Source organism: Danio aesculapii, chromosome 17 (assembly GCF_903798145.1).
Source record: "Danio aesculapii chromosome 17, fDanAes4.1, whole genome shotgun sequence".
NCBI classification, from domain to species: Eukaryota; Metazoa; Chordata; class Actinopteri; order Cypriniformes; family Danionidae; genus Danio; species Danio aesculapii.
This window is the reverse complement of record NC_079451.1, coordinates 44872320-44898655: the sequence shown is the minus strand read 5'-3', so window position 1 is coordinate 44898655 and position 26336 is coordinate 44872320. Positions and strand designations below refer to the sequence as shown.

The following is a 26336-nucleotide window of genomic DNA, read 5'->3' as shown; positions in this document are numbered from 1 at the left end:
TGACTTACTTTCTGCTGTCTGAGGGATGGAGCTCTTCTGATTGGCTGCCCGGCTTGACTGTAGCCACCTGTGAGAGGAGCAGAAGACTTCAATCATTTCATGTATTTTTAAGTACTTGGGAAACAAACTAAACGCGAGTAATACTTAAAGTTAACATGATTATTCAGGGCTCTCATGTTTTGAAAAGTAATTAAAGACTTAAAATTTTTTAAAAGTAATTTATTTCTGTGGGTTGGGGGATAATTAATTATAAGAAATAATTAATTTTCATAATTAAAAATTATAGGATATAAAATGCAACAACAACATCCTCAAGAATATTGCTAGCTGTCATTTAAAAGTAAAATTTAGCAAGATATATTTAAATTAGCTTTGAAGACTTTTATAGAAAATGTTTTACTATTTTGTATAATGACAATGAATGACTGTTAAATGGGATTTTATTTATTCCACTAATAAGATGCTCTGTTTATTTCAACATGCAGAAGTTCATTCTTGCGCTATATCAGTTCACATGTAAAAATGACTCTCACTAGTGGGTTACATACATTCTATCTATCTGTTTCGCAATATTTGTATTTACGGTACCTAGTAATGAACGTCTTAGCGGGTGGGTCACGTAATTTACCTTGGAAACAGCAATGTCAAGTTCTAACATCAGATCGGTAACCGTTTCTCCATGTGCATCTTATCTATTAAATGCATATACAGGTGAGGTTAAAATTATTAGATTTTTTTTTTTTCAAATATGGGTGTCACGGTTGCGCAGTGGGTAGCACAATCGCCTCACAGCAAGAAGGTCGCTGGTTCGAGTCTCGGCTGGGTCAGTTGGCATTTCTGTGTGGAGTTTGCATGTTCTCCCCGAGATGGCGTGGGTTTCCTCTGTGTGTTCCGGTTTCCCCCACAGTCCAAACACATGCGCTATAGGTGAATTAGCTGAGCTAAATTGTCCCTAGTGTATGTGTGTGAATGAATGAGTGTATGGGTGTTTCCCAGTGATGGGTTATGGCTGGAAGGGCATCCGCTGCGTAAAACATATGCTAGATAAGTTGGCGGTTCGTTCCTCTGTGGTGACCCTGGATTAGTAAAGGGACTAAGCTGAACAGAAAATGAATGAATTAAATATTTCCCACACAGTACACAGTATTTCCTATAATATTTTTTCTTCTGGAGAAAGTCTTGTTTTTGTTTTATTTCAGTTTTAATTTTTTTAAACCATTTTAAGGACAATATTATTAGACCCCTTAAAACATAATTTGTTTTCGATTGTCTACAGAACAAACCACTGTTATACAATGACTTGCCTAATTACCCTAGTTAAGCCTTTAAATGTCACTTTAAGCTGAATACTAGTATCTTGAAAAATATCTAGTAAATGATCATGTACTGTCATCATGACAAAGATAAAAGAAATGTGTGTGTCTCACTTGAGAGCCGTGCTCAAAGATGTGACCCACGCTCAAGTAATTGTAAATAAGGAGAACACGTATGAACGGAAGGTAACACTCATACTGGTGTGTGAGGTGAGTGTGGCCTGAGGAATGAGCTGAGCGCTCAGTGAAGACGACATCTGCAGTTTAGAGTGAGGAGACAGTAGAGATGGAGGAGGAAGATATGAGTTCAGGCCCTGAAAAAAAAAACAATAACAAGAGCTCAGTTCAGTATTGAAGAGCCGAACTACTGCTGTAGTTCATTTCAATGTCATCGCTAATGTTTTTAATCATCATGTAATCAGTATAAATAGAATCTTCTATAATCATTTTATTACAACTAAAACTATTTATTAAATATACAACTATTTGTTGTAATATTTACTGAACCAAGTGGAAATGATGTAATAATCACCTCTATACTCCTTCCCAAGGAAGACATTCCACCTTTAAAAAAATAACAAATGAAAGATTCAGTCTCATTTCAGAGGCTGCATCATCACGCTGCGTCATCACGGCGCGACAAAGGCGGTCTCATTTCAAAAAAATTCGAAGCCACCTTTAAATGCAGCCTCTAAATGCGTCCTTCATTTCCCAGGCAATGAAAAACACAACTGGTGGATGCTTCACGACCTCGGACATCTAAAGCTTCATTGCGTGCTGATAATGGCAGGACGTTTTTAAAAGAAAACTCCAGGCTAAACGTATGAATTAGGTTTTATTTTACTTGGATATCTAAACACGTTAAAAAACAAAGAGTCTGACATGTCTACATGTACGGATCAAAAGAAATACATTTCCAGCTTCTGTAAACCTTGCTTTGCCTTCAGATTGCTTAAAATATTTAAAATCACTTAAAAAATGTCATTACAAATTGTATTACTGCTTATTAACGGCAGCGGTTACGGTTGTTAGGTGACGAGATCTGTCCTCTGCAGATTAGATCGTCTAATTTCAAAATGCTCGGTTCAGCTTGTGTGGACTTCGAAGGACTCACCTTTGAAGTCTGCATCCTTTGGAGGATGCAGCCTCTGAAATGAGACACAGCTAAAGACATAATTCACTGCACTTGTTTTAAAAACACACCTTATTTTCTTAAACGGCCCAATCGTTTAGGCCCAATCCCAATTCTACCCGTTAGCCCTTCCCCTTACCTCCACCCCTCGTTTTGTGCGTTCCCGTGAAGGGGTGGGGGTGTCCTAATTCTCTTTAGCTTGAAGGCGTAGGGCTAAGGATAAGGGGTAAATACCCCTTCGAGCAAAGATTTTTCAGGACCACACTCGAAACCAAGGGGTAAGACAATTTCTCAGAATACAACAAACAAAGCATAAGTTTTAATATATTCATCGCCGCGTTCGTGTTTTACCGTCATGCTTTTAAAAAAAACTCTAAAATAAAATCCGCTAAATTTCGCGATCTATAATCCATAATCATAACTCCTGAATAGCAGTCCCACAACATTCTGCCACTCGATGACACTCAAATACCCTGTCAGTAAAGTCTAGTGGCTGTGATTGATCTTTGTTTACAGTGTGTGCTGTAATGTTAATGTTGTTTTTGGTGTGTTTACATTGATGAATATGGCCACGGTGTAAATCACAGTACAGTTATGATCTTATTGTCACATTATAACATTATGATAACATAATATATGCCTTCAGTGATTTCCTGAAGATAAATACCAATAAAAATAGCACAACTGGAATAACTACAGCAGTCGCCATCGTCTGATCTCATATGAAGCAGGAGATCGCGATGACATATGATGACGTGTGCAGGTTATGTAGCGCTGTGCCAATTCTTAGGGTAAATTTTGGCCCTTTTTATGGGGAAGGGGTACAAAAATAGAATTGGGATTGGGCCTTACTCATCCTCCACTTGTTCCAAACCTCTTTGTGTTTCATTCTTCTGTTGAACAAAAGTAAGATGTATGAAGTATGATGTATAAAGAAAAGACAGCCATTGACTTATAAAAGAATATATATTTTTGGTTCCTACTATGAGTGCCCTTTATTCCCAACATGCTTCAGAATATCTTGTTTTTGTTCAAAAGAAGAAAGAAATTCAAAAAGGTTTGTACCAAATCAGTGTTTTTGGGCGAAATATCCCTTCAATTTCAAATATCCATCATATACTTTACTTGCCTTGCTCATACATATCCACACCAGGGGAACTTCGATGAGGCTCCTGCAAGAAAATGGTTGCATTTCTGATTTATTATTGGCTGAATTATATTTAGCTTCATTTAGTACAATAAGCATTTTTACCAGCACAGAGTCTAGTTTCTGTTTGACACGCTGCATCTTCAGGGACATGCGAGCAGTGCTGGCGAATCGGTCCATGCTGGTGGCAGTGGGGTTCTGGATGCTCATGAACTCTGATGAAATCCTGCCCGTCTTGCTGTCCAGATTCTCAGAGCGACTCCAACCTCGCATACTCTCCACCTCCATCTGAGCCACTGAGAATAGGAGCAAATCATGGGACCTTTGTATCTAAACACTGCTTAAATTGTTAGTTCACCCAAAAAGTTTAATTAGGTTACTAATTACTCAAGGATCTGGGCCCGGTTGCATAAAAGTCCTTAAGTAATTTAACCTAAGGGTGGAAAAAATAAGAAATTTCATTAAGAGCAATGCATCAAACTTTTTAACTGTCAGCCTTACCCAAGTGCCTTTTCTAAGTGCTTTACTGTAGTTTCTGGAAAGATATGGCAATGGGCACCGTGGTTGCTATAGTTACGTGATCGTAACATGGTTCGTAACAAACCATGAATGCTTGTCTTGCAATACACATCATCTGTGCTGTTTTCTTTCCGTTAAGCGAGTCAAGACGTTCTCTTATTGAGACGATTTTGACATTATGTATGGAGGACATGCATAAACTTCACATAGAGCCTGCACTAAAACTGCAATTTCATATGGATGCACTCCTGTGCAGATGCTATCGTCATGCTGCGTATATTAGTTTATTCATTAAATGGTTTTATTAAATTATTTATCTGTTTTTTATTTACGAATCCTGTGAATCTTTTCTATGAAACACTTTTTATTTGGGTGAGAATGCTTGCATTTTGAGCATAATTTGCTCATTTAAGGGAGCTGTTTTGGTCCCTAAATTAAAATGGTTCCTAAGGGTAAATGGTTACTAAGGACTTTGTAGCAAGGGTTAAGGGAATACTTAGATCATTAAGGGGAAATATTTAACGGCAGATTTAAATTCCTTCAGTTGACCCTTAGGTTTTTGTTCTTGCAACCCAGGTTTAACTGAGGGTAAGTTACTCTTAATCTTCAAACTAAGGTTTTTTTTTTGGCTTAACACGATGCCATCTATGCAAGCTGCAATGCTTTTAATGCGCACACCTAATCATGCCCCCTAGCCCTCACAGTGAAGAGGTCCATTGAGTGCATTGGGTCTGAGATTGCATATGCAAGTCTGCAGTTAGATACTATTGAATTACCCTCATTTCATTTCAATTCCCTGAGACATTTTTGTATTTTCAGAACACAAATTAAAACATTTTGGATGTAATTGGAGAGCTCCCTCATCCTCCATAGACAGTGGTGGTCCTGAGACGTTCAAAGTTCAGAAAAGGAACCAAAAACAAAAGTCAAAACATGTGATTTCAGTGTTTCAACTGTAGTCGTACGAAGCTCCAAGAACACTTTTGTGCACCAACAACTTTAAATATGACTCTGTTCACCAATGTGTTCTCTCCTGAGTCAGGTTGTCAGGGTACAGATTTACTATCCACTTGTTGAGTCATGAATGACATATGGAATACTGTTACCGGGTCCAAGCCACTACTTAAGAATTTATAGAATCATGGTGTAAAAAACAGTCTTGCTGCATCACAGACACCAATATTTTAATAATTTATAAAAAAAAATGTATCACTTTCTGGCCATCGGATATTAGGCATGGATGGATATATATATATATATATATAGTGATCATGATTTTCGAAAGTATTACAGCGCTTTGCAAACGTTTATTATTACCATTTGTCTCCCCATACAGTTTGATAGAGCGCTTGGACCCGGAAGCCGCTTCACGTGACGTCACACTTAACAAGCAGACGGGCATAATGATGTATTGCCATTAGAGTCAGCAGCGCAACATTAGTGTTGTTTTTGCCAGCCTATTTTAGTTTTAGTCTAGTCTTCGTGTGAAGCTGACATTTTAGTTTTTATTTGTTTTAGTCACGTTCATATTCTTTAGTCTAGTCAAAAATAAGTTTTAGTCAACTAAAAGTCTGCGCATTTCAGTTTTATTTTAGTCTGAATCATCCATGACTAGTTTTAGTCGACGAAAACTCATGACATTTTAGTCTAGTTTAGTCAATGAAAATAGTTTTTTAGTCTGTTTTTAGCAATGCAATTACATTTAATCCAGTCAATATAATAGAAGTACCTAGTAGTAAAGACGAAACCAAATTTTTCTTTTAGATAAACCCGTTTCAAACAAAGTTATCATATTACTGTTACCTTATAGATTCAATAACACATACATTCCAGACACTCTGATTTAAATTTACAGCATTTATTTGACCAACCAAACAAGTTAAAAGTGCACACACAAATTAATAAAAGAAATAAAAACAATTAAAATAATAATTAAAAAGGCATCACATAGCAATGCCAGAAAGAAATGAACACAATCAATTTTGACAAAGAGAAACAAAGATATTTCATCATAGTTTTCGTTGACCAAAGCAACACTACGTAATATGCAAGCATAATATTGCGGAAGACATTGGCTTCACAGGAACAGTTTTGACTACGTTTTTGATCATTTTCTGGACTTTGAACGTCTCAGGACCATTGCTGTCAATGGAGGATGAGAGAGCTCTCTGATCTCATCTAAAATTTCTTAAATTGTGTTCAGAAGATGAGCGAAGGTCTTTGGGGGTTGGAATGACATGAGAGTGTGTAATTAACTGAATTTTCACTTCTGGGTGAACTAACCCTTTAACTAGCATCAGTGGTTTTTGGAGGACTTACCTTTACGGTCATACAGATAGAGATGGATTGGCTGGTTTTGGCCGAAGCAACAGAAGGCCACCAAGTTCTCATGAGGGTGGAAAGCTACAGCTCGAAGCGCAGATGAGTAACACAGCTCCGAGTACACGGCAACCTGGTCACCTGCACAAACACATTTCCAAATTCAACCTCCACTTGGATTTTATTTACAAAATGGACGTCTTACAACACTCTCCGTACCAGTCTCAGAGTTCCAGACATACGCCAGCCCATCTTCACTACCGGCGAAGATGAAGCTTCCACAGGGAGTGAACGTGCTGTTTATTCGATCCCTGTAGTTTGTGGCACCTATGTACTTCTTCACTGCCAGACTGTAACAGGTAAAACAATTGTAAGTATTTAAAAAAATAATTGGTATTTGCTTAGATCAGGGTTCAAACACATTGGTACTACTAAAATTCTTTTCCATGACTTTTCCCAAAATTTCAGGTAAATATGTCTACGTACACATGGTAAATAAGAAAACAAATGCACATTCAAATGTATTACAGCATATGAAAAAATATGTGGCAATCTATGTAGTTTATATTTATTTATATCTGTTTTTAGAAAGTATCTTGCTGTCAGTGTGAACATTTTTAGAAATGTTGGCTTGTGTTTTCACAAGACTTTTAAGAATAGTACAAATTAGCCTTTAGCACCTACAGGATCCTACCTCTGTAGTTACTGATTCCGGACACGACACTTAAAATGTATCTTGAATTACGGTGAAAGAGAGGCGAAGCTGAAACTACTAATATCATCATCTCAAATATATTCAAGTACACAGATATTTGTTAAACAAATTTCCATGACATTTCCAAAACATTTTGGCTTAATTTATTTTTCCAAATATTTTCTAGGCCTGGAAAGTGCCTTGTCAAATTTCCATGACTTTTCCAGGACCGTATGAACCCTGTTAGCTTCTTGCTTTTATTGTGAATAATTTCAAAATAAAGGTCAGTTCAGCTAAGATTGTGGTGTCGGTCAAACGTCTTCACAGCCGACAACTAGCTCTCTGTAACTCTCACATGGTCGCTGAAGCTAAGCAGGGCTGCGCCTGGTCAGTACCTGGATGGGAGACCACTTCCGGCAGCAACCTAGCTTTCCCATGTGGAGTTAGTTAGACCAGCAGGGGGTGCTCAACCTGTAGTCTGTGTGGGTCCCAACGCCCCAGTATATTAATGGGGACTCTATACTGCTCAGTGAGCGTCGTCTTTCAGATGAGACGTTAAACTGAGATCCTGACTCTCGGTGGTCATTAAAATCCCAGAATGTCATCCGAAAAAGAGTAGGGGTTTAATCCTGGCCAAATTTTGCCCACTGGCCTCTGTCCATCATGGCCTCGTAACCATCCCCAAATCATAATTGGCTTCGTCACTCCGTCTCCACCAATCAGCTGTTGTAAGATGTGCAGTGTGGCGCAATATTGCTGCCGTCTACTAGTTGTGGATGAGGAGAATCCCCCCCAAAAATGTATAAAGCGCTTTGAGTGTTCAGAAAAGCGCTATATACATTTAAGGTATTATTATTATTACAGTACACAGATTTGCAGGTTAGAGTTAATCAAATTTCAGAAAGCAGAGAAAAACTTGTGTACTGTATTCACATGCATATTAATAGTCGTCAATGGGGAAAAAAGTAGTGTGCTTCTCCATTTAATACACACACAGACACATATATACAGTGTTCAGCATATACGAGTACACCCCTCACAAATCTCATTTAAATGAGTATTTTCCATAGAATGCATTACAATATTATATTCGTGTATATACATTAGTTTAGTCGGTACTGAAGCCAAATCTGGAGCTTATCTAACAGAACAACTTAAAATAACAGCCCAAAAACTAGTACACCCAAGTTTATGTTATAGAAAAATATTAAATAAATAGTTTAAAAAGAGGAAAAATCAAGAGAAACAAACAAATATCAAATCTAGTGGTAATGTTGTAGTTATATTCATATTTTGCTTGGATTTAAATGTATTGTCTTTTTTATTTCTAAATATGTTCAATGACTAAAATATTATTTTAATAAATATATCTGTCATTATATCAGTCTTGTGCACATTATCAAATTTGAATTCAAGATTACTTTGATATAATGATAGATATACACTGCTTTTGTGATTATTCATCAAAATGTAATATTACTTTACACTTGAAAATAAATGATTGAATATTAATACAAAAAGAAACACTTACATTCTCAAATCCATGACCCTCAAAACGCTGTCTTTGGCATGAATTAAGAGTCTCCGTCCATTTGGATGGACCTCTAATGAGTTAATGGATATTCCGTTCAGATCTGCCTCTTTAATTTCCTGCAGAATAAAAAAATGATATTGAATTGACATCGCCTTAAGGCTGAATACAATGCACAACTTTTAATCACAATTTCAGTGGTTAGCACTGTCGCCTCACAGCAAGAAGGTCGATGGTTCGAGTCCCAGTTGGGCCAGTTGGCATTTCTGTGTGGAGTTTGCATGTTCTCCCCGTGTTGGTGTGGGTTTCCTCTGGGTGCTCTGGTTTCCCCCACAGTCCAAAGACATGCACTATAGGTGTGTGTGTGTGAATGAATGTGTATGGATGTTTCCCAGTACTGGGTTGCAGCTGGAAGGGCATCCACTGCGTAAAACATATGCCCGAATAGTTGACGGTTCATTCTGCTGTGGCGACCTCTGATATATAAAGGATTAAGTCGAAGGAAAATGAATGAATGAAAGTCTATGCAGATTTTAGCCAGTTGATGTTGATAGATTTTGCAGAATCGCACAATGTATGATGGGTAGAGACATTTTTTTTTTTACTGTCAGACATATAGATAGTTGTTTGATATTTGCACCCAATTTTACTGTTGTAAATTGTTTTCATTTATCTTCTAGCAACAAGATTGGTTTCTCCATCTTTGTTAACTTGATAACTCAAAATCTGCAAGTGTGCAGCCTTCTGTCATTTGGTAAACAATGCCTAGTTTTTCTGTTACTTTTTCCCAAGTTAGTAAATGTGTGCTTCCTAGTGTTTTAGAATCTATTCATACTTGTAAAGTGTATTTCAAACCTTAGTTTGGTTTTTTTTAAAGTTAGTTGGGTTTTTAAAAGTACAGTTGATATAAGACATTATTTACTAATCCTACAATGGACTGCAACGGCTCTTCAGAATATTTAGTTTTATGTTCAACAGAAGAAAGAAACACAACCATTTAAATTTCAACCACTTGAGTGTGAGTAAATGGCCAGGAAATTAACATTTTAGGTGAACTATCCTTTTAATGAATATTTAACTTCCATGGAATATTTGAGAACTGTTACCCTCTCAATGCTCCAATGACTGGTTGCTCCACGGCGAGACCCAGGCATAACTTTAGTTCCCCACACAATGATCAGTCCGGAATTATCTGCAGAAAACATTCTGCTCCCTGTGTGAAGACCAACACATCACTATAATCTCACATCACAGCTTTAACATCCAGACAGTTATTAAACCATCAATTTCTTCTGTACCTTCTGGGTCAAAACATAGTGTGTTGATGAAAGTCTTGTGTCCGTCAAACTCTTGCAAAAGTTGACCGTTCACATCTTGTACATCTACGTTCCATATTCGCAGCACGCCGTCGTAACCCCCCGTCGCCACCAAACTCTGGGCTTGAGGGTGGAACTGGGCACAGTACACGAATGAAGGGTGTGGAAGAGTTTTATGTGCTAGAGTCTGCAGACGTTCAACATTCCACACTCTGAAAGGGAAAGACAAGAACACATTCATATGTAATTATGAGGTAGAGTAGGGGAAAGAAGTATTGAACACATCACCATTTTTTTCAGAAACCTTTTCTAAAGGTGCCGTTGACTTGAAAATTTCCCCAGATGTTGGTAACAACCAAAGAAATCCATATATGCAAAGAAAACAAATCTAATTACTTTATGTGTAATAAAATGAAATGACACAGAGAAAAAGTACTGAACACATGAAGAAAGGGAGGTGTAGAAAGGCAGTGAAAGCCCAGACAGCAGCTGAAATCTCTCAGTAGTTCTTCAGCAACCCTCTGCACTTCCTCAGTGTAAATGAATATTAGCTTCTTCAGTCCAACATCTACATCAGCAGGATGATGAAGATGAAACCAGGGTGGACATTTCAGCAAGACAATGATCCTAAACACAGCCAAAGAAACTCTCAAATGCTTTCAGAGAAAGAAGATAAAGCTGTAGAATGGCCCAGCCAATCACCTGACTTGAATCCAATATAAAATACAAAATAAAGATCAGATTTGATAGACGAGACCCACAGAACCATCAAGATTTGTACACCCTGTTGAAGTCTGTGAAAAACTGACATCTGAGCAATGCATGTGACTTCATTCTCCATATGAGAGGGGTCTTTAAGCTGCCATCACCAAAACAGCCTTTTATATAAAGTATTAAATACGTTTCAGTAGATCAGTACTTTCCTTGTGTCATTTCATTGTTATTTCAGAAAACTAATTTCTCAGATTTATTTTTGTTTGTTTTATATTTATGTTTGTATTGTTTGGTTTTTTTTTTATCCAAAATCTGGTTCAATTCCATGTCAACAGCTCCTTTAGGAACATTACTTCCAGGAAAAAACATGACATGTTCAACACTCAGTTCACCCACTGTAATATGATGAGGTGATATAATGAAGTTTTTAATATCGTCAAGTGTTCTTTACCTTACTGTTCCATCAGAGGATGCAGTTAATAGGCCTTTATCATCTCTGGACCAGCAGAGATCATAAACCACACTCAGATGGCCATTAAAAGATGACAGAACTTTCCCAGATGGAATCTCATATACTAAAAATACAAACCAACACAACAAAGACATTAGTTGCATCCCAAATTGCTTACTAATGCACAATTCTAAGCCACTTTGTAGTATAAATAGTGAATTAAAAGAAAAAGTGCACTTTAAATACCCGGATAAAAGACTTTTTCAACTGGTAAACAGAAGTGTAAAATGTTGAATACTTCACATACTCAACGGTCGCAGCTTTGAGTACTCATGACAGGTACTGTTTGGTAGTTTGGTCATTTATGTCACCATTTAGGATCCATTAAATGTTGCCTGGGAAATGGTTTGAATTGCAGTCTTGTAAAAACAATTAGTGTTCCATTTGGGATGACACTAAACTCATTTATACACTACATGGTTGAGTGTATAAGTGCATAGTGTGCATAGTTATATTTATACAACAGTTCTGTCTGGTTCTCGAATCTGATTGGCTGACAGCTGTGAGATATTAAAGTAATATTAGCACTCGTACAGCCTCTTTACCCTTGCGTATTACTCTGCCGACACAAGTGGCAAGCAGAGGACTACAGTTGACAATATAGATATATATGGAAATTTAAATTGCCTATTTAAACTGCCTATTTTAAATATTCATATTTTCGGAGATTCAGCGTGTCAGCGGCCATCATATGTCATACTGAGCAGAGTAAAGAGGGTTGACGTTCTGCCACAAGAAGGCGACAGAGACTGCATAAGTCCTTAGAGGAGAAAAACGTTTCAAATCACAGCTGAAGAAATCATTACAGAACAGGTAAGTGACATGCTAAGTCGATCTCTCTTGTGTTTTGTAGTGCTGCAATTATACCATATTAATCTAGTAGTGTTTGCTTTGGCCTTTTTGTGTTTAATTATTGTGATCTCCAGATTGCAACAGAAAAATACTGGTAAATGTCTGTAGACTGATGGCATTTCATGCCGTTCAGCCTTATAATTTTAAACTGAGCAAAATCACCTGTTTTGTCATCATTTAAGACATAAAGCTAGAGAATCAGTCAAATCCTAGCTCTAAAGTGACATTTGTGAAGTAGCAACAGTTTCTGCTTTTCTGACGGTCAGCTGCAGATGTGTAGGAATGGTGGACGAAAGTAGTTTCTCTTACAAAAGGATTTTTGAGACATATTTTTATATACATGGTTTTGCCGTCAAACTGTTGTATTAACACAATATCACTTATACATATATATATATATATATATATATATATATATATATATATATATATATATATATATATATATATATATATATATATATATATACACATATCTATCTATCTATCTTTATCTATATATATATATATATATATATATATATATATATATATATATATATATACATATATATATATACATATACATACACACACACACACACACAAAGTTGAAGTCAGAATTATTAGCCCCCCTGAATTATTAGACCCCCTGTTTATTTTTTCCCCAATTTCTGTTTAATGGAGAGAAGATTTTTTTTAACACATTTCTAAACATGATAGTTTTAATAACTCATCTCTAATAACTGATTTCTTTAATATTTGTCATGATGACAGTAAATAATATTTTACTAGATACTTTTCAAGACACTTCTGTACAGTTTAAAGTGACATTTAAAGGCTTAACTAGGTTAATTGGGTTAACTAGGCAGGTTAGGGTAATTAGGCAAGTTACTGTATAATGATGGTTTGTTCTGTAGACAGTCAAAAAAATTTGCTAAAAGGGGCTAATAATTTTGACCTTAAAATGGTTCATAAAAAAATTTAAAACTGATTTTATTCTAGCCAAAATAAAACAAATAAGACTTTCTCCAGAAGAAAAAATATTATCAGACATACTGTGAAAATTTCCTTGCTCTGTTAAACATCATTTGGGAAATAATTCTGACTTCAACTGTAATCGAGAAAGTTAAGTGTGTAATTTCAATAGCAGCATTTCACGACTATATAATGCAAAAACAGTGAATGAATTGTTCACGCTAAAATTAAAATGACCTCATCGTTTTAAATCTTAATGAGTTTCTTTCTTCTGTTGAACACAGAAGATATTTTAAAGAATGCTGGTTACTGGGACCCATCGACTTATAGTAGAAAAAATATATAGTCAATGGGAAGCATTTTTCAAAATAATCTTTTGTGTTCAACAGAAGAATAAAAACTCAAATAGAGTGGCGAGTAAACGATGGCAGAATTAAAATTTTGAGGTGAACTATCCCTTGAACTTAGCAGATATTAAATATTATTATGACAAGTATTAAAAAATACAAGACAGAAAAAAGGACAACATGTAGTCACAATATACTCACTAATGATAGGAAAAGCATCTCTATCTGCACACGCAGCTGCAAGTGCACGTCCATCATGTGAGAAACAGAGAGTAAAACAGCCCATCTGACCTCCACGGAAAGAGTGCATTGGTTTATTTGGGATCCGGCACACCTTAAGCAAACGATGACAAAAATAATTAGGCCAATTAAAAAGATAACTGACACTAACTTATACTGATAAAGCAAAGAACTAAAACCTGTCCGGGCATGCGGTTCCACTTCATGGTTTCTGATTTGCTCTCCAGTATCTGAGTGCTGGTTTTATTGGTCATCTCAGAATTGAGCTCACTGTAGGAGGTGCTGCCGCGCTCCTGCTGGAGAGCCATCATGGAGCGGATACCGGGGTCAACCTGTGAAAAATAAACAGATCATATTAAACTTCAATAAGCAACAATTATTAATGTTGTCATTGTTTTGTTAAAATATTAAATGGTTTGGTCACTTCCATACTTTCGTACAACTAATCTATATTAGAGATTTCTGCATGTTTGGGGCATGTTCACACAGACCACGTTTTTCCTTTCCAATGTGCTACTTTTCTATTGTTTTTCAATGTAAACACGCTTGATGGACGTGTTTGACAGTTAGTGTTTTGAGTTTGATTAAGATTATCTAATAATGGAGGAAACGGTTAACCTACATAAATATTAAGAAAATGGCTATGGAGCTGATAACCAAATAAACAAACATAAAATTACTTTAGTAAAGTGGAGACTGGTGCCTTCTATACTTTTGCATTACTAATCTATACTAGAGATGTTTTGCATATTTTTCACACAGAATGCATTTTTCCTTTCTTTTCAAGCGTGCTACTTTTTATTGCTTTTCAATGTAAACACACGCTTGACCAATAATATCCAGCAGCAGAACCGCAGAACCACACACGTTTCAGGCACACACAATCTAGCACACACGATTTAGGCAAACCATATATGGGAACTAACTAACTCCTTAGCATTATCGCCACCTATTGAATTTCACAAATATGATTTCCCTTTTCAGTCATTATTATATCGTAACGATCATTTTAACATCTCTGCAGTTTCTGAACTCAAATTATGTAAATAAAAATAATTGGTTAAAGACACTTATGACTATATTCATGTGTCCATATACACAAAGAAAACCGTCAGACCGTCTAATTGTAGGATTAAGTGTAATAAACTAATTTTAGGATCTTAAAATTATCATACTTAGTTAAACAAGTATAATATTGTAAAATATAAAAAGCAAACAATAATGTGTCGCATTAAAATGAATTACTATAGTTAATCATTTAAACAATATATAATATAGCTATAAGCTGATTATCTGATTATAAACTACTATCTTTTACTAAACCGTAACAGCTTTTATATATATATATACTTATTATTTTTTTTTTAAATAATTATTAATAGTTAATTTGTTTCTATTGCTAAATTGATTTAAAAACAATATATTGCTCACTATAAATTACTACAGTATTTAATGTGGGAAATCATTAATTAAAAAGTTATTAGAAAATTAAGCAAATAAATACTATTAAATCGCTTGAGTAAAATATTAATATAGTGTTATACATTTATTACATGTAAAATATTTTTATTACATATAAAATGTATTATTGCCTATATTAACTTGCTATTATTTCCTTTATTATAAATGAATCTATTATATAAATTAAACCTGCCCAATGTAGATCGTTCAGCAAAGTCAGCAAACGAGTATCTGCTATATTGACACTGTCAGATAATAATGACTGATCATCTATGATGACTGATAGAAATCTGTTCAGTCTATTATAATTGATGGCGATCGGAAACAACGCTCCCCATTCGCCTGTCTCGATCGCAATATCTGTGAAATAAAGTAAACACTATTGTTTATTGTGTACAATATTAACCATATAAATCAAAATATATCGATGACGATGTCCAAGAAGACGTTAATAACATTAACATCCGCTGTAACCATATATGGTTTGCCTAGATTGTGTGTGCCTAAAACGTGTGTGGTTCTGCGGGCCTGCAGCTGGATACATCTCCGCTTGACGGACATGTTTTTCTCCGTTACTTTTGTGTCTTGAAGCACTGTGCATGTGAGCACCGCATTTTTAAAATGCCGTGTTAAGTAAAAATAACTTGGACTTTCACATGCAGCGCAGCTCATCATCGTTAGTTCTAGAGCAGTAGACCAATCAGAAGTTCTCAGAGGGGGGCAAGGATTGCAAGTTTCTGTATACAGGAACTCTATGGCTGTGTCTAGAAACCTCATGCTTTATGCTGCACTTTTTTCCCTAACAGTTGCATCTCATGTTTATAAAAGCAAAGATGCATTAAGTGTAAATGAGCCCTTGTTTTGCAGATTCTGTAAGATCTACTATATCAGGGGTGCCCAAACTCAGTCCTGGAGGGCCGTTGTCCTGCATAGTTTAGCTCTAACTTCCTTCAACACACCTGCATGGAGCTTTCTAGGATGCCTAGAAAGAGCTTAATTAGCTGGTTCAGGTGTGTTTAATTGGGGTTGGAACTAAAATATGCAGGACACCGGCCCTCCAGTGCCGAGTTTGGGCACCCCTGTACTAGATCATATTCTACATCAAACTGTGTGTGTATGACCTATCCAGTCACAAAAATTCTCGATTTATATTCTCCATATTAAACGGTAACAATATATATTTGGATACAAGTTGTTAATGCTTCCAGATTTTAAAAAAGTACCGTAACAATGACTGAAGACACAAAATGAGAGGGTCCATTAAATGGCACAACATATTTTGGGCTGATAAATTTTCGGTGGCCGAAAACTCAGATCACTTCTAGATTCTCAATGTTGCACATTTCTGCTGTGTAATTGGCTCTTAGATCAATATAGAATAAAAGTGCAGAGTTTATCATTGTTATTGACAGAAATTTTATCACGATTTGATATAGTACCGTTTATCAGCTCAGCCTTACCTACATGACAGTAATAGTTTGATTAAGGTGTTTACATGTCTGTATGGGACTTCAATAATATGACTAAAATAGAAATATATTCTCTTTTTTGTGTTTACTACAATTATGACTTTAGCCAGATTAAGGTAATCCAAAATGTCTGATTACATGGTAGATTCCTAATCAGAGTATTGTCTTAATCATATTAAAATGAGAGTATTGTCGTCCGTGTAAACGTACTCAATGTGTTGTTCCTTTTCATCTCTCTGCTTTTGGACTATCATCTTTTACAGCTATCATTCACTGGAACTGTCTTCCAGAATATTTCCAGAATTGCCAAATCTATTGATATTTTTTAACGTAAACTGAAATCTTACATACAATCAATTGAATTATGTACACATGCTTTAACTGGCCTTTATTTTTATTGTTCTTTAGGGCTGTGATAGGTTGTGTATGAATATTAATGCATCATATATGCCTTTATGTTCAGCTATAATTATGACTACCTTCCAAAGGACTGCTCAAAACTAGCCTTTGGCTGAATAAAATACAATACATGAAATGGAAACATTTACATTAAAACTGTACATGTTCCTTTCCCAACCTAATTAAAAATAATAATGTATACCTACATGTTCTGGTGGTTTCAGGCCTTTCACTGTGACATAGAGAGTTGAGGTGTATTTGTTCCGTGGGTACTTTGACCACCATTGAAAGACTTCCACCGTTTGTGGTACTTTCTTTGCCCGTGGAGGAGGGCAGTAAAGCTGCAGACGCAGTTTGGTGTCAATGTTAAACACCCCATTGGTTCCAACAAGCTAGAGGAAGCATTTGAAGACAACACAATGACCATTTGATTTCAGTAGAAATTGGAGTTTGATTCAGATTATAAAATAATGGAAGAAACAATTAACCTACATAAAATTAAGAAAACAACTAAAGAGCTAATGACTAAATCAACGGACATGAAATTCATTCATTTATTTATTTGGCTTAATTCCTTATTTATCAGGGGTCCCCACAGCAGAATGAACCGCCAGCTATTCCAGCCCATGTTTTATGCAGTGGATGTGCTTCCAGCCGCAACCCATCACCTCCTAGCAAAAAGGTACTGAGTAACACCCATACACTCCCACATTTGCACATGCACACATACACTAAGGCCAATTTCGTTTATTTAATTCACCTATGGCGCATGTCTTTGGACTGTGGGGTAAACCGGAGCACCCAGAGAAAACCCACGTCAACACAGGGGAGAATATGCAAACTACACAAAGAAATGCCAACTGGCCCAGCCGGGACTCGAACCAGCGACATTTTTGCTAGGAGGTGACAGTGCTAACTACTGAGCCACCTCAAGCATGAAATTAATAAATATAAAAAACAGGACAGGAACTACAATTAAGTAGAGACTGGACCTTCAAAAAAGCCCAAGCGATCTTTCTGAACCCCCTTTCATGTCGATCAACAGAGACGTTCATTCGAGCCTCCTCCATACTGATGAAATCCAAAATCTGTAACGGCACATAAACTGTGACACATATTCAATTCTTTGCTTTGATAATGCAGCAGATGTAATCCTAAACTTTGAACAAACCTCAAAAAACAGCATGACACGTGGACTCTCGTCGTCATCTTGTAGAAAATATCCGAAGCGCTCATTGAAGATGATCTGTTCCTCCCACTCCGGAACTGTTGTTTTGTGTTTCTTGAAGTCAAATGGTTGAGTTATGATTGGCAGGATGTGCTCAATGTTTTCTTGCTCATAGAAGGATGAAACATGACGATGACTGTAATCGGAACAAAACATGGTATGAAACCTAAGATCCAAATGGTTTCTAGCCGGCTGGGGTTTAGAGGAAATAAACGTACAAACCTGTCCTCTTTCTTCACGTACTGTCCAGTGACCTCATCAACCACATGAACTTTGACCATGGGGTGAGACACCATCAGGTCGGTCTTCAGCTTGTCTGTTCTGTGGATATAAACTCCCAGCACCAGACTGTCATCAAAGGCCGGTTTCTCTTCTGTCTGCTCCTCCTCAACAGTCACTAGCAGAATCAACCACCACAATCAAACCCACAAAACACACGTGCAAATGCAGTTGACGTCAGAATTAATAGCCCCAATTATTATCCCCCCTGTATATATTTTTTCCCCAATTCCTGTTTAACTGAAAGATTTTTTAACACATTTCTAAACATAATAGTTTTAATAACTCACTTCTAATAACTGATTTATTTTATCTTTTCCATGATGACAGTAAATAATATTTTACTAGATATTTTTTAAGACACTTCAATATAGCTTTAAATGCAATTTAAAGGCTTAACTAGGGTAATTAGGCAATTTAGGGTAATTCGGCAAATTATTATATAATGATGGTTTGTTCTGTAGACAACTGAAATAATAATTGCTAATAATTTTGAACTTAAAATGTTTTTTCAAGAAATAAAAAAATGCTTTTATTCTAGCTAAAATAAAACAAATCAGACTTTCTCCAGAAGAAAAAATATTATAGGAAATACTGTGAAAATTTTCTTGCTCTGTTAAATATAATTTGGGAAATAATTGAAGAAAAAACATTTAGAAAGTTAATAATTTTGCTTTTCATACTGTATTATTTATATGTTGATGGTTAACATACAAATATAAAGGAAAACTGGAACATGTGGCTAAAACACTACAAAACTATCTGTAAAACTATCATGGTGATGATATCAATGTAGACAGCTGATTATACCCTCTTTTCGTTTCTTTTTCTTCTTCACTTTGGGTTTGACTGTGTCCTCCTTGAACTCTTCTACGTCATCCTGGATGTTTTCGGTCTGGTTATCCACTGACACTTCATGCTGACTGCAGAGAAAGAGACAAGCCAAATTAAGCCTTGTGATCTTTTTACTTCATCCAATGCTTTAAGGCCAAAGCATTAAGTTTGTGAAAAGTAACGTTTGTGATATATTCAGCTCTTGTATCACCAAAGAGAAATAATAGTAATAATCGTGTGGCTCTCAAACTTGAAGGTGGAAAAAAAAACTATATTTTATGTAAAAAAAAAAAAAAAAAAAAGGTTCACCCAAAAAGTTTCATTTAATCACTACTTACCTCCAAGTGGTCCCAAACCTTTATGAGTTTCTTTCTTCTGTTAAACACAAAAGAAGTCATTTTGATGAATGCTGGAAACCTGTAACCATTGACTTATCAAATAAATAAATAAATTAATACTAATACTGACAAGTTTCCCACATTTTCAAAACGTTTTTTGTGTGTTTAACAGAAGAAAGAAATTCATTAAGCTTTGAAACTAGTAAAAGGGTGAGTAAATGATGACTGAACCTTAATTTTTGGGTAAACTATCCCTTAAATATTTAAATGACCAAAAAATATTAAATTTAGATAGCTTTTAATGCTAATTAATTTATTTTTTATTGACGTTCTTTAGATTTTTTCACTAAAAGATTTTTTCACTGAAAGATAGGCTACATATATAAGAAGCATATATTAGTTGTCACACTGCTTAGTTTTATGACTAAAGCTGTATTTTTAAAATATATAATTCAATGCAATGCTGTGATAAGTATGAGATGAACAAGTAAGCATTCCTTAAAAGACTGATGTATTTGATACTCCCACTTTTAGCATGATTTTCAAATTATTTTGGTCACACTGTATTTTAAGGTACAGTTCTTGCTATTAACAAACCATTAACTACAACCGATAGTTCAATACAACTACTGATTAGCTGCTTATTAATACTTATGAAGGTAGTATTTTTCAACACATTTCTAAACATAATAGTTTAATAACTCATTTCTAATAATTGATTTATTTTATCTTTGCCATGATGACAGTAAATATTTTACTAGATATTTTTCAAGACACTAGTATTCAGCTTAAAATGCAATTTTTGTGCATTTCTGTGTGGATTTTGCACGTTCTCTTCGTGTTGGCATGGATTTCTGTACATTTTCTGACCCAGCTGGGTTAGTTGGCATTTCTGTGTGGAGTTTGCATGTTCTCCCCGTGTTGGTGTGGGTTTCCTCCAGGTGCTCCGGTTTCCCCCGCAGTCCAAACACATGCGCTATAGGTAGATTGAATAAACTAAATTGGCCGTAGTGAATGAGTGTGTGTGTGTGTGAATGAGTGTATGGGTGTTTCCCAGTACTGGTTTGAAGCTGGAAGGGCATCCGCAGAGTAAAACATATGCCGGAACAGATGGCGGTTCATTCCACTGTGGCAACCCCTGATAAATAAGGGACTAAGCTTAGGGAAAATGAATAAATAAATAACTGGAATTGGTACTAAAACTGAAGTATTACCTTTATTACATATGGATAATCACGTAATGTAAACATAGTTCAGTCCTGTAAGTGTTCAATGCGAAATATTAACAATATATAATTATTTTTTATTAATCTTTAAAAAAAAATGTATTGTATTACCTTCTATCAGCATCATGTTTGCTTGATTTTGCCTTCTTCTTTTTCTTCTCCAGCTCATTGTTTAGCAGCTGGTTCTCCTCAAGGTTCTCTGTGGCTTTCTTGCGTGTCGATTTCTTTACCGCCGTCTCTTCTTCCTGTGAGATCTGATGTTGATATGCTCGTAAATAATCATCTTCTGTCTCCGCCTGCTCTTTCTGTCGACTTGCATCATTTCCAGCTTTGTTTTTCCCTTTCTTTATCCTCCTAATAGGTTTTCCATCAGTTTCTGTATCAGTCTTTCTGTCGTTGTGATCTTCATCTTGAACATTGGGTGGTGGTTGTGGGAGCTTCCTCTTGCTTTTCTTCTTCCCGCTGGTCAATGTGGACTCCTCCTCACTTACAGCATTGTGTATGTTAGTCTTTTCCGATACTTCCCTCTCTCTGCGCCTGTTTTTGGTGTATCTAGGGCTGCCCTGAGCTGGATCGTATGTGTTATGCAGGATGGCTTCGTCATCTTCAGTGTCTTTACTTAAATCTAGGTTCTTCTTTAAGGTCTGAAGCTAAAAGAAAATGTGATTAAGTTATTATTTACAGTGATTATCGTTCGATGAACAACATGGTTCTTCTGGTTCAAATAAAGGTTACATGAGCAATTCCAGCATTGTAGATGTGACTTTGAAGGAAAATAATGAAACTAAATATACAGAGAATGTATATGTTTACAGTATGAAACATCTGTATATATATTCCAAAAAAAAAACGAGTATATTATGAAACTCAGATGTCAAAAAAATCTATAAATCTGTAAATGTTATATATTTTTATTGAGGTAAATAAATATTCATTATGGATGTGAATCAAAAAGTATCCGAATTTACAGTTTACAAAAATAATCTGTAGAAATTCTGTGAATTAAACTGCACAACTAAAAATAAATAATACTTATCAACAAGATAAGAGCTGTCTCTTTGTGGAACAAAAAATATAGATATACATTTAATTCACAAAATTTCTACAGATTATTTTGTAAACTCTGATACTTTTTGATTCACATCCATAATGAATGTTTATTTATCTCAATTGAAACATTTACAGATTATTTTGACATCTCAGTTTTATAATGTACTCAGTTTATTTATATATATATATATCATGATGCTACTAATTTAATTGCCCCTGGTGGGATTAATAAAGTTGTTAAACCTAAACTTATTCTTCATAAATGCAAAAAAAAAAAAAAAGTAAATATATATATATATATATATATATTTACTTTTTTTTTTTTTTTTTTTTTTTTTTGCATTTATGAAGAATAAGTTTAGGTTTAACAACTTTATTAATCCCACCAGGGGCAATTAAATTAGTAGCATCATGATACAAAAAACACATAAAGAGACAAATAACTTACAAACAATATTAAAAAACACAATCCAACAGGCTTCATAATAATTTCATAAATAGTACTAAAAAAACATAGGAAGGACTCATTACATTTAAAACTTGCTAAAATGTAAGGTTATAAAACCTTATTGCCTCAAGAACAACTGTGAATTTATATCTGTTATAAGAGCATTTAATGCTTCTGAAGCTTCTTCCAGGGGGAAACAGTACAAAAAAAGGCTTTAGAGGATGGGAATCATCTCCTATCACACTTTGAATTTTCCTTAATGAATATGCTTCATAATGGATGTGACAGCTGGCACTTGTGTGAATTTGGTAAATTAAATTAAATAAAAGTCTGCACATACAACTTAGAAAGGGTTTTGCTATTTTGGTGCTTGTTTCATGGCAAGGTTAACATTTGCATGGAATTGCTCAAACTGTATTACACTGAGGTAAAGTTGGTTTTATATTCGCACATTTGTTCATTTTTGAACAGTGACAACTTGCTTGTAACACGGTCTCTATTTTGTTTACCACATTACTATGAATATTCGCTCTGAAATCGAATCAAGTATGACTTCATCTCAATCAAGTATGGCATCAGACAACATTTCTGATGTAAAATTGGTTTTATAGTCGCACATTCGTTCAGTGACAAGCTCCCTTTATTGTTTACCATGGTATGTTGAATATTCGGTCTGAAATCTCATGCAAGTATGACTTGAAAACAACATTAGCACTTTTAACTGACTGTAAACAATGTTGTACTTTGCTAGCCATTGGCTGCTAATATGATTTCACTATTTATAATGCAAACCATACTTTTCTGAAATTATATTATTAAGGAAAAAGTCAGAATGTGGGGATATAAAACCAACTTTACCTCAATAACAAGCACCATTTAAGTGTAAGACTGTAAACAATGTACTTTAATAGTCATTGGCTGCTAATATGACTTACCTATTTAGAATTCAATTCATTTCTGTAATTATATTATTAAGGTGAAAGTCAAAATGTGCAAATATAAAACCAACTTTACCCCACTCATTATTACTAACCACGATAATTTCCTGAGACTGGTCAGAGATCTGTTTGGCTTTCTTTTTCTCAGATGGAGGGTTTGTGTATCTCTTTAAAACCTCGTCAAAGCGAGCTTTCGTCTTAGCTCTCACATCACTTTGACCTGTGAAACAGAGATTCAAACAAATCTGCATGTAAGAATATCTGTGATCACCAGTGACAGAAAAAAGAAAGAAAGTTGTTACACATGAAGTATGAAGAACTCGCCTGCTGGCATTCTGATGAACCTTGGACATTCATTCTGGATACATCAGCCCTTAAAACAGAAAATATCAACAATTAAACCAGATTAAATTAACCAACATTAGTGATTCTAACTCCAGTGTTATCTCTAACATTAAGATTGAGGTAAAGTTGGTTTTATATTCACACATTTAGACTTTCTACTTAATAATATAATTTCAGAAAAGTATTGTTGCTAAATCTAAGCAGTGAAATCCTATTATCAGCAAATGACTAAGTAAAACATTGTTCACTGTCAATTAAATAGTGCTAATGTTGTTTTGAAGTCATTTAAATGCGCTTTCACACCCGATATTCAAATAAGCGTTGTTGGACCTTTTTGCAGTTATTCGTCTCATTTTCTATTTTATTATAGGCTTAAATACTGCATTTTAGTGATACTTTAAGTACTTTTTTGTTTAAATAGCTTGTCAGATGGTCATCAGAACCAAACTTTTTGAAGTACCAAAACATTTCCTTAAAGATTTTGAAAAAAAACATACTATAAAATACTAATTTATTACATGATTTATCATAAAAAATAGGATTTGTTATTTTTTTATTATTAAAAACTGTAGCTTATGTTCATTTATTAGGCAAATAACAATCTGGCCAGCACATGCAACTTTATAACTTTCCATTCAACTTTCTCAGTAAGAATTTGGTCATTTGAATAAACAAATAAACAATAATAATGTAGAGCTTCACAATTTTTCTGGATTTTTCTCTTGTAAAAACGTTACATTGAAAAATCATGGTAGCAGCATGGTGGAGCAGTGGGTTGCACAATCGCCTCACAGCAAGAAGGTCGCTGGTTTGAGCCCCGGCTGGGCAGTTGGCATTTCAGTGTGGAGTTTGCGTGTTCTCCCCGTTGTGGCATGGGTGTCCTCTGGGTGCTCCGGTTTCCCCCACAAGTCCAAAAACATGTGGTATAGGTGAATTGGGTAAGCTAAATTGTCCGTAGTGAATGAGTGAGTATGGATGTTTCCCAGTAATGGGTTGCAGCTAGAAGGGCATCCGCTGGATAAATTGCTGCATAAAACATATGCTGGATAAATTGGTGGTTCATTCCGCTGTGGCGACCCCAGATTAATAAAGGGACTAAGCCGAAAAGAAAATGAATGAATGAAAAATCATGGATAACAATAACCAGATTAGTATTAAAATTAACTATATTATGGGTCGCCTTTGGTGCTTTAAACCTTTTTATTGATCATTTTTTTTGTTTCATGAATAAGTTCCAAGGTTTAGAATAAAAGTTACTTGAAAAATGTTTTCTTTATTTAACAACAATACAGAAGGTCAGTAGTGAAAGATGACTTAACTTTCTCAGATTGCAAGTTTTCTTGCACAGAAGTTGGACTCTGCAGAACAGAAGAGGATTCCACTTTGTCTAAAAGTCTTCTTCGACGGGTTATTTTCACAATTTATGATGAAATAGCAGTCAAAATAGGACAAATGAGCTCATGTATGGGACAAATTCTGGACTTTTGTCAGTGTCTTTCGAACCACCATGGCTACAAGCCTATATAAGGACCGTTCAATGAACGAATGTGAGAATATAAACCAACTTTACCTCTATAATAACATTAAGGCCTTTATTTACACTTACTGCGGTTAATCAGATTATCTAATGTTTAACGTTAACCGCCAACACAGAAACACCTTTAAAAGCCCTTATAGACGTCTACGTTGTTAGCCTACAAGCTAATAAACAAACCCCGAATTCTACTGTTAATTCGATTATGATTAAAAATAGACATATAAATGTGTATGTTCCTGTTAGTGATTGTTGATGTTGCAGCTTTGCTCAATCTCACACGCTAGCTGGAAACAACGCAAACAAATCACAGCTAGCGCAGTTTTCTGTTAGTCTCGCTCTTAAATTCTGCGAATCTTTTCCCTTGACATCTTCTACCCTTCACTGTGATATTATTGTGAAGTAAACGTACCGTATATCCCGTAAATGTTGCGAAGAAGTTCAGTCATGTATGCTGTAGCGGATCCATGAATGACTTCAGCGAGCAGCCATTGCTGGCGCGACTGTTTCCAAGAGCAACAACAACAAGATTAGCCCCGCCTTCCCTAGTTACTGTTGCCACGTCAATCAAGAACCAGCGCGCTGATATTGATCGCTAATCCAATCCAGTTTATGCTAAACGGCTTTGTGTACGACGAATAATGTTTGCTCAGTGACAGGTGGATTGTGACGATCATCATTTGTAAGTCGCTTTGATTAAAAGTTTGATATAGTAATACATTTTCAAGACAAAGAAATCTAGTTAGTGCAGTATTTTACGTTCATATGACCACCAGAGGTCTCTGTCACTTGCTAATGTGTAAAATTCTCTGGTATAAAATATATATATCAATTTTCTTATGCATACAAAATTATTATTTTCAGAAAAGTACACAGTGATATGCCATTTCAATCCAAAATAAATTGAAAAAAAAATGTTTTTTATGTTGTCACGAGGGATGAGCCGGTATTAGATTCTGACGGTATGATCAGGGACGGACTTAGTGATTTGGGGGCCCTAAGCAATTCCAGGTATGGGGCCCTAGCATTTTTTAAAAATAAACTGCATGTTAAAAAGTATATATATATATATATATATATATTTAAATGAACCTTTATCTTCCTAATGTAAAATTAAAAGAAACTAAAACAAATTCACAAAGCAGGGCTTTCCAAACTCGGTCCTGGAGGGCCGGTGTACTGCAGATTTTAGCTC

General features: G+C 35.4%; 1 protein-coding gene across 1 annotated transcript in view; it reads right to left on the bottom strand.

The window, feature by feature from the left end:
* ahi1 (Abelson helper integration site 1) overlaps window positions 1-25645 on the bottom strand; it is a 31666-nt gene extending 6021 nt beyond the window's left edge. Inside the window, exons 1-22 of the mRNA XM_056476750.1 lie at window positions 25554-25645; window positions 23587-23635; window positions 23358-23482; window positions 20938-21476; window positions 19239-19351; window positions 18372-18546; window positions 18093-18285; window positions 17914-18009; window positions 17128-17313; window positions 13772-13924; window positions 13554-13686; window positions 11137-11260; window positions 9954-10183; window positions 9762-9868; window positions 8656-8774; window positions 6650-6780; window positions 6431-6571; window positions 3698-3888; window positions 3575-3617; window positions 1846-1877; window positions 1513-1627; window positions 9-67 (exon numbers count right to left, since the gene is read on the bottom strand). Coding sequence (XP_056332725.1) covers window positions 9-67; window positions 1513-1627; window positions 1846-1877; window positions 3575-3617; window positions 3698-3888; window positions 6431-6571; window positions 6650-6780; window positions 8656-8774; window positions 9762-9868; window positions 9954-10183; window positions 11137-11260; window positions 13554-13686; window positions 13772-13924; window positions 17128-17313; window positions 17914-18009; window positions 18093-18285; window positions 18372-18546; window positions 19239-19351; window positions 20938-21476; window positions 23358-23482; window positions 23587-23596 — 3015 coding nt within the window. The 5' untranslated portion in view covers window positions 23597-23635; window positions 25554-25645. The remainder of the gene's footprint in view (window positions 1-8; window positions 68-1512; window positions 1628-1845; window positions 1878-3574; window positions 3618-3697; window positions 3889-6430; window positions 6572-6649; window positions 6781-8655; window positions 8775-9761; window positions 9869-9953; window positions 10184-11136; window positions 11261-13553; window positions 13687-13771; window positions 13925-17127; window positions 17314-17913; window positions 18010-18092; window positions 18286-18371; window positions 18547-19238; window positions 19352-20937; window positions 21477-23357; window positions 23483-23586; window positions 23636-25553) is intronic.
* Window positions 25646-26336: the final 691 nt, after the last annotated feature.